The sequence below is a fragment of the Falco rusticolus genome, chromosome 3, assembly GCF_015220075.1.
Source record: "Falco rusticolus isolate bFalRus1 chromosome 3, bFalRus1.pri, whole genome shotgun sequence".
NCBI classification, from domain to species: Eukaryota; Metazoa; Chordata; class Aves; order Falconiformes; family Falconidae; genus Falco; species Falco rusticolus.
This window is the reverse complement of record NC_051189.1, coordinates 99454266-99470867: the sequence shown is the minus strand read 5'-3', so window position 1 is coordinate 99470867 and position 16602 is coordinate 99454266. Positions and strand designations below refer to the sequence as shown.

Here is a 16602-nt window from a genome sequence, read left to right as displayed (position 1 = left end):
TATAGTTATCACCAATGTCTGGAATTATTCTAAACAACAAACATACGTAGTGTATTTTTTTTCTTACCTTATGATCATATGGATTGTATGAATGAAACAGCTGGGACAGGTCCTTTGTTCTCTGTTTTTTCTGAAAAGCAGTATTAATAAATAAAGTGTATTAGAAAAGTTAAAGGAAAAAGAGCCTACTAATTTAAAAAGCTGTATATGCAGGTACAAACAGATTCTCTCCCCGCTTCGTTAATGGAACTGTAGGTATGAAGAGCAGTGTATGCAGATTAGGGATATTAAATATCACAGGAAATTATTAACATATATATTAACAATGTCAAGAAAATATCCTTAATAAATAATAAACACTAATCTATGGAACATCAGTGGAATGCGTAAACAATTCAGATTTGTTTTAATTTCTGCACAATAAATCATAAATAATGTCTTGGAATACAGATAACAAAACTTGAAGATTAGGCTCCAATCTTGCAAAGACTTGTCCCGTATTCCAGCATGTACATGCAGCCTTGCTTTACAGCAGGTTAGGTTTAAAGGAAGTCAGTTTAGAGAATCACCATTTATTATTTTTCCATTTCTTTTGATGCTAATACTACCATTGCCTTGATTGTGGCGAATTAATAGGTGGTATGCCACTTAATGCTAAGGCAAAGGAAAAAAAACCCCTCCTTCTGTTAAAAGCAAAGTTCAAAGACAAAACCTGCTTAATCCAGCCTCTACTGAAATCAATGAAAGAGCTTGCAGTGATTTCAGCACGTTAAATAGACTCTCTCAGCTGCATCCTACAGAGGGGGGGGGCAGGGAGAGGAGAAAAACACCCTTCATCTTTAATGCAGGGGTGAGTCACAAATAAGTTTAAAGTTTTATCATGTCAAATTTGATGCCGACTTATAGCTCGGGAAGGCGAAGCACTGTGTGTTGAAAAATGTGTAAAGGGGACAACAATGACAAGGACTCTTTGCTTGTGGTCTGTACCACTCTCTTATTTTAGCCATCATTTCTACAAAAGTAGTTTTCCAACTGAACTGGTAGGATCTGTTGATGTTTCCAGCATGCCAAGATCTAAATAGACAGCTGTGTGACTGCAGTGTTTTTCTTAACTTCTGGAAACTACAGGACAATTTAGTAATTTCTGATTATGCAAAACTAACTATATTTCCTTTCTTTACACCGTTTTTGTTTTCAGTGAAATGCTCAGATGCAGCAACTTGGTCATAAAAGCTATAACTTTACTTGCTGGTACAAATTCATGACAGCTGGGTATTTCTGAGTCATTAAAGGTATCAGATTAATGTTATTACTTCTGTGAGGTCCCTAACTGTGTTTCAGTTATGACCTCTAAAGAGTCAAGAAAATGATTTTTTACTCACTACCCCTCTTTAAACAAGAATGGCAGATTTTAGCTTCAGGATGAGAAGGTTACTTCTGCCCTAGACAATTCTATCCAACTACCATACCTAACACCTAACACGGCTTGTTTCGCTGAGTTTACTAAGGGGCTTTAAAATGAACAGAAGTGATATTAAAAAAGACATTTCTGTTGGTACAGACTTTCTCGGCAGTCGAATGTGCTTTTGCAAAAGGAAAGATCTCCGATCTCCCTTAGTAGAGGAACTTTCACCTTCTAACCTCAATTATTACCTCTTTTGTTTCCAATGGGGAAAAAACCCACACAAATAAAAGCATCAGGCTGCACAACCCAAATTCCATCACCACCCTGAAATGACTTATTTCCTGGTAGTACAGTCATACACAGTGAAAGTGCTTAAAATAATAGAAAAAGGATTTGGAGAAATGCAATAATAAATACAAGAGAGATATGAAAGTGACTATTAAAAAGGCTGCTTAAAAACATAATTTAATGTAGAATCATGCAAGAAGCAGACCAAAAAAAATTAGCTTGGAATTTGGAGACCTCCACTAACCTTTCTAGGGGAAAAAAAACAAAAACCACAAAATCCAGAAAAAGTCTAATTCTTGCTTTTTCTTACCAAAGACTATTTCTCTTGCATCCATTTTGAATGCACACCAAGTGCTTTGGAGTATTTTTATTGCAATAGCTTTAATAACACTCAGTAAAACTGTATGACAGAAATCCTGTCCTCCACCCCCAGACTGGCCCAAATGCTATTTACACACTCAGCGAGACAAGGTGAAGAATGAAGACGGCTTCTGTGACATAACACATTGACACAGCCTTCCACTTTTTATTATAGGGAATTATGGTTTCTTTCCTACCTTTCCACAAAAGGTAGAAGTTTTGCTTTTTGTACAAAACCAAAATGCTCCTGACTAGGGAAGTGCTGGAAATTCACGACACCAAAGAACATGGAATGAAACACAGGAAAAAATGCTGCCCCAAAATTCCCAGGATGCCACATATGCTAAATTCATGTTACATGTTCTAAATCTAAACAGCTTTGACTACTTTGTAGGAACTCTGAATACACGGAGACAAAGATGTCTTAAGCACAGGGTTAAGGTTACTTAGTGATAATTGGCGTCTTTCTAGAAAACCGAGTTCAGCTTAACTCCGACCTCTAAACTCCAGAAATATAAAACATGTCGAAACACAAAGACTAAGAAAAGGACAAACAGTTAATGCTTCTGTAACGGTCAACCCTTCAACTCCTACAGCAGGCGTTAGCCACACAGTACGAACAGGATGTTCCTACATGAAGAACAGGCACGATTCCTGCCCCCCTCTAAGCAGTGTAAAGCACAAGAGTAAAGCAGGCCACCCCATGCTAGATGCGACAAAGGGAACTAAGCCCCAAACTCCTTCTCCTTTATTGCCCCCGATGGACCGTTCTAGTCCCTAAACTCCCTACTTACATGCATCTCTTCAGAAATTCTTTCCTTGACGTAGCTTCACACTCCTGTTTCTCCTTCCTCAGCTTAGTCCAACAGCCCTTTCAAGTACTCTTTTGACCAATACCAAAATATTTTTCTTCCCCCTGCCTTCCTGCTCTTTCCCTTTAGTGTTTTTACTCCCCATTCCTCTGCTCTGTACCAATAATACTGTCAAAATCACATGGTAAAAAGACACTGAAAAACCCCTGCCTGTACTTAGGCAAACGTGCTGTCCCACCGTACTGTTCCACGTCCAGCAGTGGGATTGCTTTCCAGCATCCTCACAGATCTGCACAAGATGTATTTAGGTTTCTGAAAAAAAATCAGAAGTCTTTCCAAAGTCACCATGCAAACCAGCACCGAGCATTTCCAGCAATGAAAGGACTATAGCAGCATCAGACCTGTAGCTTCTTTCCATACTTCTCTCAGGCTTGCCGTATATTGATACAGCTTATGTTCAGTGACCACAGAACATTTCCTTAAACCAAGTTACTCTTGGCAGCAGGCTACTTGCAATACTCTTACTTAGCCTGGCTGTATATAATTTTGGTGTAAGAGTATTTGACACATAACAAGCCAAGGTTACACTACTCCTCCACAATTTTTTTCCAGTATTGGTTTGCCAACAGGACAGAGTCACGTATCTGGAGATAAATCTCCTCTGACTAACAAGACCAGCAAAGCCTCACTCTGAGAACCGTGCGCAATCTCCCACTCGTGCGCTGCAGCCAGCGGTGGGGGTTTTGTAAAGCACTAGTTACAGGCCACCCGGGGACCTGCGGAGCAGCACCCTGTGACTGCCGAAGGAAGGGCTTGCCCTGGGTGGGGGGTGCTGCCCGCATCGCTGCCGGCACGGCTGTCCCCATGCTGGGACTCTGTGGGAGCACTGCCAGATCCCCCCACATTTACAACGGGTCCATAATTGCACATACGGGTCCCTAATTTTTAAATTAGGTCCCTATTTGCACATATGTACGTATGCGTATGTGTGTGCATGCGCATGCTTTGCAGGGGCAGAGATTTTTTTACATTACAAAATTCTGACAACTCAGCCAGGCAGGGATTTAAATTTTAAACCCACAGTCCTCAGTTTGTAGTGCTTAAAGAAAGAAGTTCAGGGAGATGAGGTTTTTTAAAGAGACACATTCAGATACTATGCTAATGTGGACCACTAAATATATGCATATGACTGTAAAAACAACTTTTCACTTTTCTGTTTCAGTAAGTTTTAAACATGCCACATTATATGGATGATACAACGGAGACACTTTTCATTTCTATCTTTAGCTGGAAAAGTATGTGAAATCCTGATGAAGAATGGATTAAAGTGCTGCTACAGGACTGAGCTAAGTTCTGTAAAATCATATATGCATGTACCGTAAGTATGCCAGGATGGAAGGGTTTCCTTAAGTAAAGCAATACTTTTCTAAGTGAATTATTTCAAGCTTGTTACTAAAATACAAGTAATTAATTGTGTCTCAAAAGACAGGTAATGTTCAACATGCCCTTATAAAAATAAGAACCAGCTAATGATGTTTTGTACACAACATACATAGACAGTGTTAGGAGTGAGGAAACACCACATTACCGTAATTTCATTATTTCCCCAGCCCTGTAAGCATACATACAAGTAACACATACTTTGCTCTAAATAGTTCCTTCCGCTGTCTCCCATTTTCTGGGCCTCAGATTTTTGAGGTCTTATTTTTAACTACTGCAATTATTTAAAGGAGCACTGGTCAGCTGAGATGCATATTATATGCTTAAAGTGCAGTAACAATACAGGATCCTTTTAGAACACATCTGAAATTATAAACCATTAAAGCCAAGAGTTAGTGACCTCGGTGTTATTACTAATTTTTATTGTGCATTGATTTTTAGCAATAATTAATCATTTTCTAATGCTTTAAGTGGACTAAAACACGGATCGTTATCCTACACCAGGAAATATCATTTAAAGAACAAATAGGTAGAATGAAAAAAAAAAACCAAAACCAACTAAAATAAAACCAAAAACCAAATCACCAAACGAAAAAACCCCATACTGGATTAATCTCTAAAATTATTTAAAATATTTTCTGCACTAGTTAAGCAGCATAGAACTTTGTGTTGACTACTTCAGAAAAATAAAGCTAAACTTAAAATTATTTTGGTTTTGCCAGCAATGGTGTGAAAATAGGGTAAAGGTAACGGTGTCCTAACAATAAATTTTTAGAAACAGAAAATATTTTAGAAAAGTAAATTTAGAAATGAAATAACTATACCAAATACTAGACATCGTAGGCTTACACATGTACATTGCACTTCTCTGGTGATACTCTTTTGAAACGCAGGTGATAATTACCCATCTTTCAGATGATATTAATGTAGCCTGAAACTTGTTTGTTTTCCTTTCAAGCATGATATTGCAGGTCTACAATGTTTATTGTGAAGCAGAATTACAACATCACCAAGATAATTTTATTACCAACTGCTTAGAAGCAGCTTAAATGGAATACCCACAGTTTTTCATCTCTGAATAAAAGGGGCAAAATTACTTCCCAGTATGTGGGTATCACTGGTTTCCTTCAGACATGACTTTCAGTTTAAAAAGTCTACTTTCAACATTCAAACTCTTAATCATTCCAGCCTAATACCATGACAGATCTGCAGATTCTACCAGTTCCATTGAAAGTGTCAGCCTCCATATATCATCAGCAAAGTTCTCCTGCTTTTGTTCTTCTGTTTCCATCATTTATAATCCCTCCAATATACAGAGCTGCCTTCAGTAAGAGGGACCCATATCTGTTTCTGTGCAAATATTATTCTTCTCCTCCATGATCGCAGTGAACATTAACTTACGTCAAGGAAACCAGATGAATGCCTTTATTTTGGTTCTGTTCCTTCACCTACCATTGTCTCCCCTATTCCTCTTTTACATACAGCTGATCAGAACTAAAAAATCACGTTGCCACAGGAACTATATTTAACTTGGATCTTGTAAAGCTTCTCACACACCTGAGCCTGCTAACACCCAACTGCGGCACTGTCCTTCTTTCAAACAAGTCTGGAAAACCACATCTACTGCTTGTGTAATAGCTAATAGGTTGCATAACTTAAGAGTTAAAACCACAATAAACTTTGTGAGCCAAGGTAGAATTTAACTGCAAGTGGGACAGACTTTGGGAGAAGAAAGAAGCAGCTTTGCAAGTATTTTCACAGTTTTCTTCCCCGGCATTTCCAAAAGCATGGAGGCTGCAGCGTTGCATCTTACAACTGATGCTTGCAAGAGCAAAAACCTTGAGACTGGAACTTTCTTTTCTGAAACAGCCCCTCTAATGCATTTTGTGTATGGCATCCTCTAACCTCGGTAACGTGTGTTTGCTGAGCAATAACACAGCTTTGCCCTTTTCCCCTCCCATGTTATGGCTGTGATCTCAAAACCAAGGCCTTGGAGTTGGGAGCACCCTATCTAAAGACACCGACTGCTCTAACTTTATACTCCAAAGAGTTACTTGGAAAAACACCAGACAGAGATGTAGTGACTACTCCAGCCAAGGTACATCTAAACCCTTTGCTTGGAGATGCAATGCATAAAGCCTTAAACCTAGGTACCCATAACCACCACACAGACACAAGCCAAGCCACCGAAACTGCCACGTTATCAAAGTTTACAGATTGCTTTTTGTTCTGTAAAACAATTCTTAAAAAAGCGATCAGAAACCAGCGAACCATTCTCTTTGACCTTGAGTTATTTGGTGCATCACCCTTTCAGAAACGATACTGAAAAAAACCCATTGTGCCGCAGCCAGATTTTTTGATAAAATCATCGCTGGTGTTCATTACGCTCTTGCCTCTGTGCCCTGCAAGGTCTGAAAGGGCAGAAGTGGCAACACAGGCTTGACAAGTTTTCTGCTCCCCCTGCTCACTCGCTTCTACTGACCCTTCTGATCACATCTATAACAAAGCACACAAAACCACCAGGGGATTAGCTAGTCTTTTTGACTTAACCTACAAGAATTACTATGTTAAAATAGACTCACTGTTCTGCTTTAACTATTGACACATGTGTATTTCATTATTTGGCTTGATTTAAGAAATTACATTTTAATAATTTTTGATCCATCCATGGAAAACGTCATTAAGTGTGCAATGTGTTATACTCAGCAGTCTACCTTGATGTCCCAGGATGGCAGATATTTTTTTCCAACTCCAATTAACAACAGGACTATACATTCGTAATTCATATTTTGTATACTCTTTAGTCTTTTGTATACTCAGCAACTCTTTCTAAAAAGTTTAAAACAAAGTTTCAGGAGTCCATGCAATCTGTTTTTTCACCTGAAAGAGGAAAATATATAAAACTTCATGCACATTTCCTAATCATACTAATCTAGAAGATGATCACAAACAATAAATGAGCCTGTCTTCAGGATTATGGCAACACAAATAGTCACAGTTTCGTGTATCTTACAGTTCAAGTAGAGATTCTTACTATGGGAAAATACTAACAGTTTCAGAAAGCCAGCATACAATCTTCATAAGATCATCTGTCAACTTATTTGAAAATAATTTCTGGAAGGAAGAAATTGCCCATTTTCAATTAAGCCACGGGCATTGCAATTTCTTTTTACCTCCCATATACTTTCAGCTATGTAATACAGACTCTTCAGACTCATGTATTTTACAAATATTACAGAATTCTATTTCTTCTGGTACATTTGAGCTCTCTGATTTAGTTTAGGATTAATGTTTGTTATTCCTGTCATTTTTCATAATAAAACCTCCCCCTTAGCAGAGGATAAATCATGCAAAATTTATCCTGAAGACTTTCACAAAGAAACTGTTAATTTCAAAGCAGCCCTTCAACACTCGTTCATCTTGAGGGTCCTTAAATTTGGGATAGTTTATAAGTGCTCTGTCTTACTTCTGGAAGATTTTTATGTCTGACATTCACACTGAACTTCCATAATCTATATGAGGTGGGTATTTTCTAGGGATGTCACTGTGACTGATTGGGAAGACCGTTTAGCTCAAAAAGATTTTGTAGAACAAAAGTATCTGACGGAAACTTGCCCTGAGGTATCGGCCATACTTCAGATGCGATTGACATGAAATCAGAAATAAAGCGATTGGTCATGACTGGCAGACTGATTTTGAATATATGTTGTTATTGCACCCAGTTACACAATAACATAAACCAGAATGAACTGCAAAGTACATCTCAGTAATTAAATGTAATTTATATATGTATGTTAAGCCCAGGACACATATGGGCTTGCATATATATGTCCAGGACTGACCTGTCTGCAATGCTGTCTTTTCCTTTTCATAATCTAGCGAGGTATCTGTGCGCTGTATTGCACAACAGCAACCCTTAAAGGACCAGGTTTTCCAACATCCTGGAAAGAACAAGAGCAGAAGCGCTCCCGAAGGTACAGTGTGGTACAGTGAGCAGTAAACAGTGCTCAAGTGCCTGCTGTGTGGGGGAGACTGCTTGCGGGTCCACATAACACCAATTCAGCAGACATACAAAAACAGCCCTTATGGATTTAACTTAATCTGCTGCTCAGTTCTCCACGCTGTTGCCAGTCTTGCAGCAAGTCCAGGCTTCACATGGACGTTTAGCTCAATGACTGGAGGTGCAGGCACAGCAGTGAAAACAGCTGAAGATATGAGTTCCAAAGCACTGAGTGACCTGATTGACTGTGACGGCTTTGAAGGAGTGTACTTGGATTATCAAAGACAGCTGAAGTTCAAGAAAGGGTCACCAAGAACCCACCCCAGGATATTTCAGTGCCCTCTTCTTCCAAAACACGTTTTATGGGCCATCATAAATGCCACGTGATTTGCAAATGATGGAAAAGCTTAGTCACCTCCGTGATACAAATTAATTTGCTATCTGTGTTAAGTCACAAACTATTAAATCTAAACCATGCTCTCATTTGAGGAAGTCTGGAATTACCCAAGCCAAGGATTTTGGTGTTGTGGTGGTGTTTTTTTTAAAGTAATAGGTCATTCTGTTGTGCTGCATACATCCGAGTTCAGGGATTACATTATGGGCAACACTCCCTTATGTCTAGAGCTGCTGGCGCAGTTTCCAGCTCTGAGCAGACTCGTTCATCAAGTGCATGACAATTCTGAATTCAAGAAGAGAAAATGTTCCAGTATTACAGGAGTTACCTAACTTTAATACAAGTTACAGCAAGACACAGTTAAAACTTCTTCCATGGTTCCTCCACCTCATTATAAGCCAATGAAGAGGACTGATGGAGAAAGAATACATGAATGTGGCAGCCAGTTGCCCCGGAGGTCCCTTCTGTATGAGCTTGCGTGAACGAGCTGTACAGGCACCTATGGATTTGCATGGAGCTTTAACAGAAAACAGCAGGTCAAAGACAGTAACATTGCCTGCTGAAAACGAATACGCTATACGAAAATTTCCCAAGGAAAAGCTCTGAAGATCTGTACTCATGCTGGATCTGCAATCACTAACAAACTCCGGACAACAGCAGTCTGTCCCAGCTGCCCAAGGCCATCACGATCAACGACAGAGGCTTGGACCACATCCCAGAGGGTGGTGACTCCTACACGCTGATGCAGCCGGCAGGATCACATTTATACCTAAAGGAACAACGAGCCCTCTGAGGGACTTTCCGAGCACCCGCACCGCAGCCCCCGGCTGACCCTCCCCAGCTGAGCGGGCGAGAGAATGCCGGGGACTGAACCCACGTGTTGTGCAAAGTCACCTGCTTTTCACAATAACGGCTTGGTTCTACTAATGGCTCAATGAGTAAAAGGTGTTCAAAGAAATTTTTGTTTCTCTCTCTCCCTCACTTCAATTCCCTATCAGGGAAGAGGGAATTTACAAAACAGTCCTTAAAACTGCTTGTAACGTTCTGACTTGAAACCCCAGCTCAGAGTACATAATTCATGATCACTGGTAAAGGAAAAAAAACCCCACAATTTCCAGCTTTTATTGCCCTCAAGACATCTGACTTACTGCTTCAGTCCTTGTAATTAATGGCAGTGGCTTCCAATATACTCCACGTATGTGTGTATTCATGCAGTTTATAGTGTGATTTAAATGTAACAGAAGTAAAATAAATTTATGCATTAAGTTTACCCTGATGCTATGTAAACTTCTTTTGAAGAACTATATGTACAATCTTGAAAATTTCAATGAACTAAGTTAAGGTAGGAAAAACAGAAGAGTGATATACTCTGCTGTATTTTTATAAGCAATTGTAATGGATGCTAAACCACAAAAGCCTACAAAAAAAAAAGAAAAAAAACCTCCATGACACCACTAAACTCCTTTCACTAAATTACATTGCCATTTTTTTGACTTTTGAATTTTTCTGAGAAAAAAATTTATAGTGAAGGGAGAAATTTCCCTCAGATGCTGATCAAATATATGTTTATATGGGAAGTAAAAATTGTTTTCTCCCTTAAAATTAGAGATTATTCCACCTTATCTGTAGAGAGTACCTTCCTTCTCTTCAGCACAGGAGTATGCAGTATACAAGGCTCCTGATGCTATTTCAGCTTCCTGGCATTTAAAGTCTCAGAATTCAATCAGGGTTTCCAGACTTACTCACAGGGGAAGGAGGATGGATAATGAATGCTCATGGCCGCTACAAATCTCACAGGACTACACTTTCCTAAAAGTAATTTTTTTTTTTTAATATTGGATGGTCAACGTGGACTATACATGGCTACAAGTATCAACCCATAAAATTATATTACAGTGGTGAAGGTTTCAGAATCCTTGCAAATTCTGTAACTATTTCTGGCTTGACAGTCTTTAGAAAGAACTCTGCCTCTTCCTCCACATGCATATTTTCCACATTTTATTTTCCAGTGTCCATTAATTCTTTTTCTTAACAACATGGTCTAGATCGAACCCATAGCCATACATTTACTTAAAGATGCTCCAATTTTCAAACTGAATTTGTATGAAGTTTATGAGGAAGCTGTTGGTAATTTTCATTCCAATGAGTTTCTGATGTAAAAACGAAGCAAAATTCAAAAAAGTAGAACACCAACTTGCTTTCCTAAGTGTATTTCCAGTCTAGCTTTGAATTTCGACTTTCCTTCTTAAGTGAGACATTTATGCTCTGTGAAAACATAAGATTTCTCTTCTACCAGGTGCCTGAAGTACCCCAGTGCAAGACTTAAGCGCCATGGCTCCAGGCTGGAGTCAAAATATTCTTCTCCTTTCTCAGGGTCTGACTCCGCACACCCCAGCCGTGACTGTGCAATATAACTCATTCCCCAGATTCAGCTACGAACTGAATTTTCAGCAGCTCCGTAGGCAGATCATTTACAGCTTGCCAAAAGGGTACAACCTATTTTAAAACCCATGGGGTGCTCAACCACCTCCCACAACAACAAAAACAGATTTTCATTTCAGCACCTGGTCAAGTAACTTCAAGTGGTTTCAACCTGAGCTGAATCTAGCTCTAAAATAAAACTGTCTTTAAACATTTGTAAAATTCTGTTTAGCAGCTTTGCCTAACCACAGAAAGCCTGCTCACAGGTAATTACCTGCCTTTGAATTCATCGCACAAACCCCCAGCTGGCTGCACACCAAACGGCCAGCACTGTGGTAGCTTTAAAGATAGAACATAAACGCTGTCAAACATTTTGGCCATCTTTAAAACAAGGAAAAAGGAGAAACCAGGTTTTCATAGGTCAGTCAGTTTATATAGTTCCTGGAAAAATAGGGAGGAAAATATGCAAAAATATTTGTAAGCATCCAGAAAGTAACACAAAGGACCGACACTGAGTTGCCACTGAGCAACAGCTACATCAATCAGAATGAATCCCATCAGAGAACAACGCAGATAAGAGAAATCATAGCTATCTTGATGGCTTGTGAGGCTTTCTGCAGTACCTCACACGTTGTTGTCGTAAAAAACATAAGGACACATAGTGTAAATAAAACTACTAGACCACTAGACCAAGTTCGAAACTTGCTGGAAAAATGTTAACTCTGAATATTTCAATAGTTCAGTGACAAACACGACGAGTTATATATTAATTTTTCCCTCATGGTCTGCCTCCCCCTCCAGCCTTCACATTTTTAACTCTCTGGTCCCAAACTTGCTGTAAAAGTCTTCACTCAGGTCTTTATTCTGGCAGAGCAGCGAGCAGTAAATAAAAGCGTACTGCTGAGATGGGTTAGTACAGGCGCTAAGCAGTCAAACTCAGATGTTAATCAGACTTGGCTTCTCTTACACGTAAAGTACATTCTGCACATTGCACCATGCATTAACATTATTGTACATGTTGGGGGGATGGCGGGGGGCAAGCATCCCGACATCCAGAAGCAGTTATCACAGCTGCGTCTAATTCCTGGGGCACGTAATGCCACTTGGTCACAGCACAGAGCGAGGGAGCTCAGGGGCAGTGACGGCAGACCAGAGCAGTGGCTGAATAAGGGCACTGTCCCTTGCCTTTTCTCCACCTCCTGATATCCCCAGCTCCCGCCCTTAATTTCAGAAGAAGAATATCCCTATATATTCCCATTGTATGATCTTTGGATTGGCCATCGTGAAGCTAAGGCAAGAAATATTACTGATTCTGCTGTGCTGTGAGTATCAGAAACAAGGGAGGGGTTCCTTTTCTTTCTGGGCATTTAAATCACACCCACCAATGTGATTTAAATTATTTTTGAGATCAAAAAGCAGTTCAGTTATGAAGTTTGTAACTTGGTTATCCACCTCAGAAGAGTAAGTACAGTGCTTAACAGAACTAATATGGAGAGAAACATTTAAGGAGGCACTCTTCAGAGGAATTAAATATTCAGTAGTTGACTGACATAAAATTTTCCAGCTGGGAGCAAGGTAAATTACTTGATGATATACAGAAAGAGAGAAGGAAAAAGACTGTAAGAAAAAAGACTGTAAGAAAAAGTGAATATATAGTTTTGTACCTAGACAGCAAAATGCGCTTTTTTTTTTTTTTTTTTTTTTTACATCTAGTAATTACACCAATAATTGAAAGTGAATTGCTTACACTACACACTATTGAAAATACATATAGAAAGACTGGAATCCACACTGCAGTTGAGGGTAGCGTACTCATGAAGCTGCAGTCACATTAATGCTCTCAAAACAGCTGCCACCTATTCTCTGAACAGATGAACCTGACTGTACCTTGCTGAAACCCTTGTTTTCAAAATGGCTATTTCCTCACGGTTTTTCCATGTGACAGAAATCAAGCTGATCCTGAGACGATGTCATCCCCTAATGCTTTCAGAAATTATGATGGACCAAATCTCAGAGACAGAAACCTCCTCACAGGCCCTCAGACAAGTCACAGGTACCTTGAAAAAAATAAAGAACTGGGAAATTAAAATTATGAAGAACATGGGGTATTACAGATCCTTAACTTTAGTGGAAAAAAAAAAAAAAGTAGCTTTTACACTTAGAATTATAGTATTCTGATCCTTTGCAATGCAGCTAGATATAAAATCCTTACCAGACACATCTAAAAAAATTCCTTTTACATTGCTCATTGACATGTTTATCTGACTAGAATCTGTAATTTGAGTTACACAACTATCAGTACTATCACTTCTACAATTGAACACAATAGGGAAATGGAGAAATCCAGATCACCACCACTACTACTACTGCTACTACGCCACAAAATAGCATGTCACAGTTAACACACTTCGGAGTGAGAATTATCTGGAGACAGACTGCTGGAGATAATGAGCATCCAGACTCATCTCTGAAAAAATGTATTTAGCAATAGGTGGATGAAATGGGGGGTAAAAGCCAAGAGAAACAGAATTTTGGGGTAGCACATTCTGAGCAACATTTTAACTCATTTTTTTCCATGTAAATAACTCAGCTTCACTGCAATCACTTATGAAAGAAAAATCATCCCTAGTTTTTCTTAACTGTGCTTTAACTTTTCTCCAAGCTGGAGACAGCATTTATGGTAAGCATATTCTAATTGATGGTTATGAAATGATGAGACCATTTAGACAGATGTCTGATTCTCCATGGACATTTTTTCTCCAGGACAAACAAGAAAGGCCTGCAGCCGTAACTGTCTTTTCTGAATTTATGGTGGTAGAACTGTCCATCTGGATTAGTGTCATCTGCCCTTTTAGAAAAATATCAGTGCCTGTAAGGCTTTCAAAGATAAATTATCTATGTGAAGGGAAGATTCCATGTTGACCTACTGCTATTTTTTTTCTTATTAAGATAAACTCAACTGAGGGTTTTCTGCAAAAAGGCAATTATTTTTATGACTTCCATCAACACTATCCCCTACAAATTTGAAAGCGCTGTTACTATGCTTGATACTCCACAGACTGTCCCTAAAAGTCGTAACATCTTCCTAAAAAGAGCCAACTGAAAAGGAACTGGGAAGGCAAATATGTTATTATTGCAGCTGTGATATCTGGGCAGAATCACTGAAGCTGTCTGGAACCAGGGTTGGAGAAATGGTACTCACTAAGCGGAGCAATTTGCAAATAGCAATAGATCTGTCCATTTCCGAAGTATTGCAGAGCTGAAATAACAGAGCATATACGCTCAGCCTTCAGAAATAAAGACGAGAACAATCGTCAAATAACTTGCTTGCTGGTTCAGCATCTGTAGTTAAATAATCTAGCCAACATTCTTTCCATAGAAAGAGATCCTACCAACAGATCCACGGCAGAGGGTAACGTTACAAGCATCCTGCAAAGGCACCGGCTCCCACGTTCAGGCTGGTAGTAGTGTGCCACACGGACACTCAAGACACTTGCATGTTAACAGCTTTATGTGCCATTTCTTTCCCTATGCAAATGCAATAAAGGAAATCCAGTAACAGTAAGCTGCGTTATGGTTTAACCCTGGCTGGTCATTAATTACCACGCAGCCGCTCGCTTAATCCCCCTCACCCAGAGGGATGGGGACGAGAGGTGGGAAGGAATGTAAAACTCGAGGGTTGAGATAAGAACAATTTCATAGTTGAAATGGAATAAAAAATGAAAGAACAATAACGAAAATGACAATAACAGTTATAACAAAAAGGGGAAGGGAAAGAATAACATCCAGACGGAAAGGAAGAAGTGAAGACGCGGTGCACAATGCCACTGCTCACTGCCCGCCCCAGCCAGCCCCGCCCCCCCCCCTGCCCGGTATGTACCAGGCCTGATGTCCCATGGTATGGAATATCCCCCTGGCTAGTTAGGCTCAGCTGCCCTGGTTGTCCCCCTCCCTATTCCTTGTGCCCCTCCCGCCTTTTTGCTAGCCAGGCCTGAAGAGCCTCACATCAAAGCCAAGACACGGCACCACGTGAGCTCCTGAGAATATAATGAACTCCATCGCAGCTGAAACCAGGACAGGTGACAAAAATAAGATTTTATTAAAGGATGAAGGGGTAAGAGTGCACAACGTGGATGGCAATGTGTTACTTCCTTCTGCTAGCAGAGAAACATATGCAAGTTACTCTAAGCAAGGAATGACACATGAAGCGCCTGCCCGTTCTCGGTAACGCAGGAAGACCATCAGCTTCTATAGAAGTAATATGAATATAAAATTTAAGAGATTAGCACAAGCTCTTCCTGCACTGTTTGACTAGTCACTCTCCATCTCTACAAAGAGATAAAAGAACAAAGGATCTCATAACACAGGATTTTTGAAGGACTACAGGAAAGAAAACAAAAACCAACAAGATCTATTAATTACAGATTTTCATCGGCCCTGGATTAGAAGCCCCATCTTCTTTGAAGGTTCTAGTTCACTGAAAGCAATAAGTACTAGTGCTCCAAATAAGAAGAAAGAATGTAAAACTGGGTTAAAATGACATTACCATTTTCCAAATAACACTCCTAACCACAGAAAAGCTAACACTCTTTAAATATTTTAGCTTTTCACATATTGTCTTCCCTTGGCACCCAGTGAAATAGAAGAGGGTAAATTAGCTCTTTACACCTCCTGTGAAAATAGTGCTTTTAAAAACTTGTGGATGAAAGAAGACAAAACAAAAACATAAATCAATGTTTTGATTTTTAAGCTGAACTTCCAAAAGTTACATTTCTGCACTTTTTCATTTACAAAAGTTTGAAAAAAGCATTCAAAGCTAATAAAAATAATTAAACAGTGTGAGTTGGTCACACTAAAGTAACTGTTTCAACAGCAGCTATTTATATTTGAAAACTCAGTACTTCCCATTATGAGACAGCCTACAATAAATGAGCAGTCATTGCTCAAGCTGTACTTCTCTAAACAATAAACTGAAGAAGCCAAATTTAATCTCAATTTATGCCTTCAGCAGCTGACACATCCTATGTTATTTGTGGTATATACTGAGAGTAAGCAGAAATACATTTTTTAGCTTTCAGATGTAGAAGCAAAGTGATACAAGTACTGATACGTAGTTTTCATTTTGTGTTGGTGTACCAGGATACATAAATTAAAAGAAACATTTTTTTATTTAAAGTGATTTACACTGTTGGTCGAATTCATTCTTACGCTGAGAGGAAATATAAATGTTATTTATGCCCACAATAATGAGTTGAATTATTGTACAGTCATCAGTCTTGTATATTTTCATGTTTTGAGATTCAGATCATAAAAATTACTAACTCAAATTTGTTAAAATAAATCAAACCATGCCTTCAGATGTGATTGCTGTTATTATCACTTATAAATAGCTATATCAAGCAAAATACCGTCCAAAGCCATCTACCTTCTATATCAAACCAGGCTGTTCTCCTCATGGGAATTGTGATGAGAAATGTTGGTA

At 39.1% G+C, this 16602-nt stretch overlaps 1 protein-coding gene across 1 annotated transcript in view; it reads right to left on the bottom strand.

Annotated features, from left to right (window-relative positions):
* Positions 1-16602, bottom strand: part of CDKAL1 (CDK5 regulatory subunit associated protein 1 like 1) — a 430469-nt gene that overhangs the window by 98195 nt on the left and 315672 nt on the right. The window contains exon 13 of the mRNA XM_037382142.1: positions 68-130. Coding sequence (XP_037238039.1) covers positions 68-130 — 63 coding nt within the window. The remainder of the gene's footprint in view (positions 1-67; positions 131-16602) is intronic.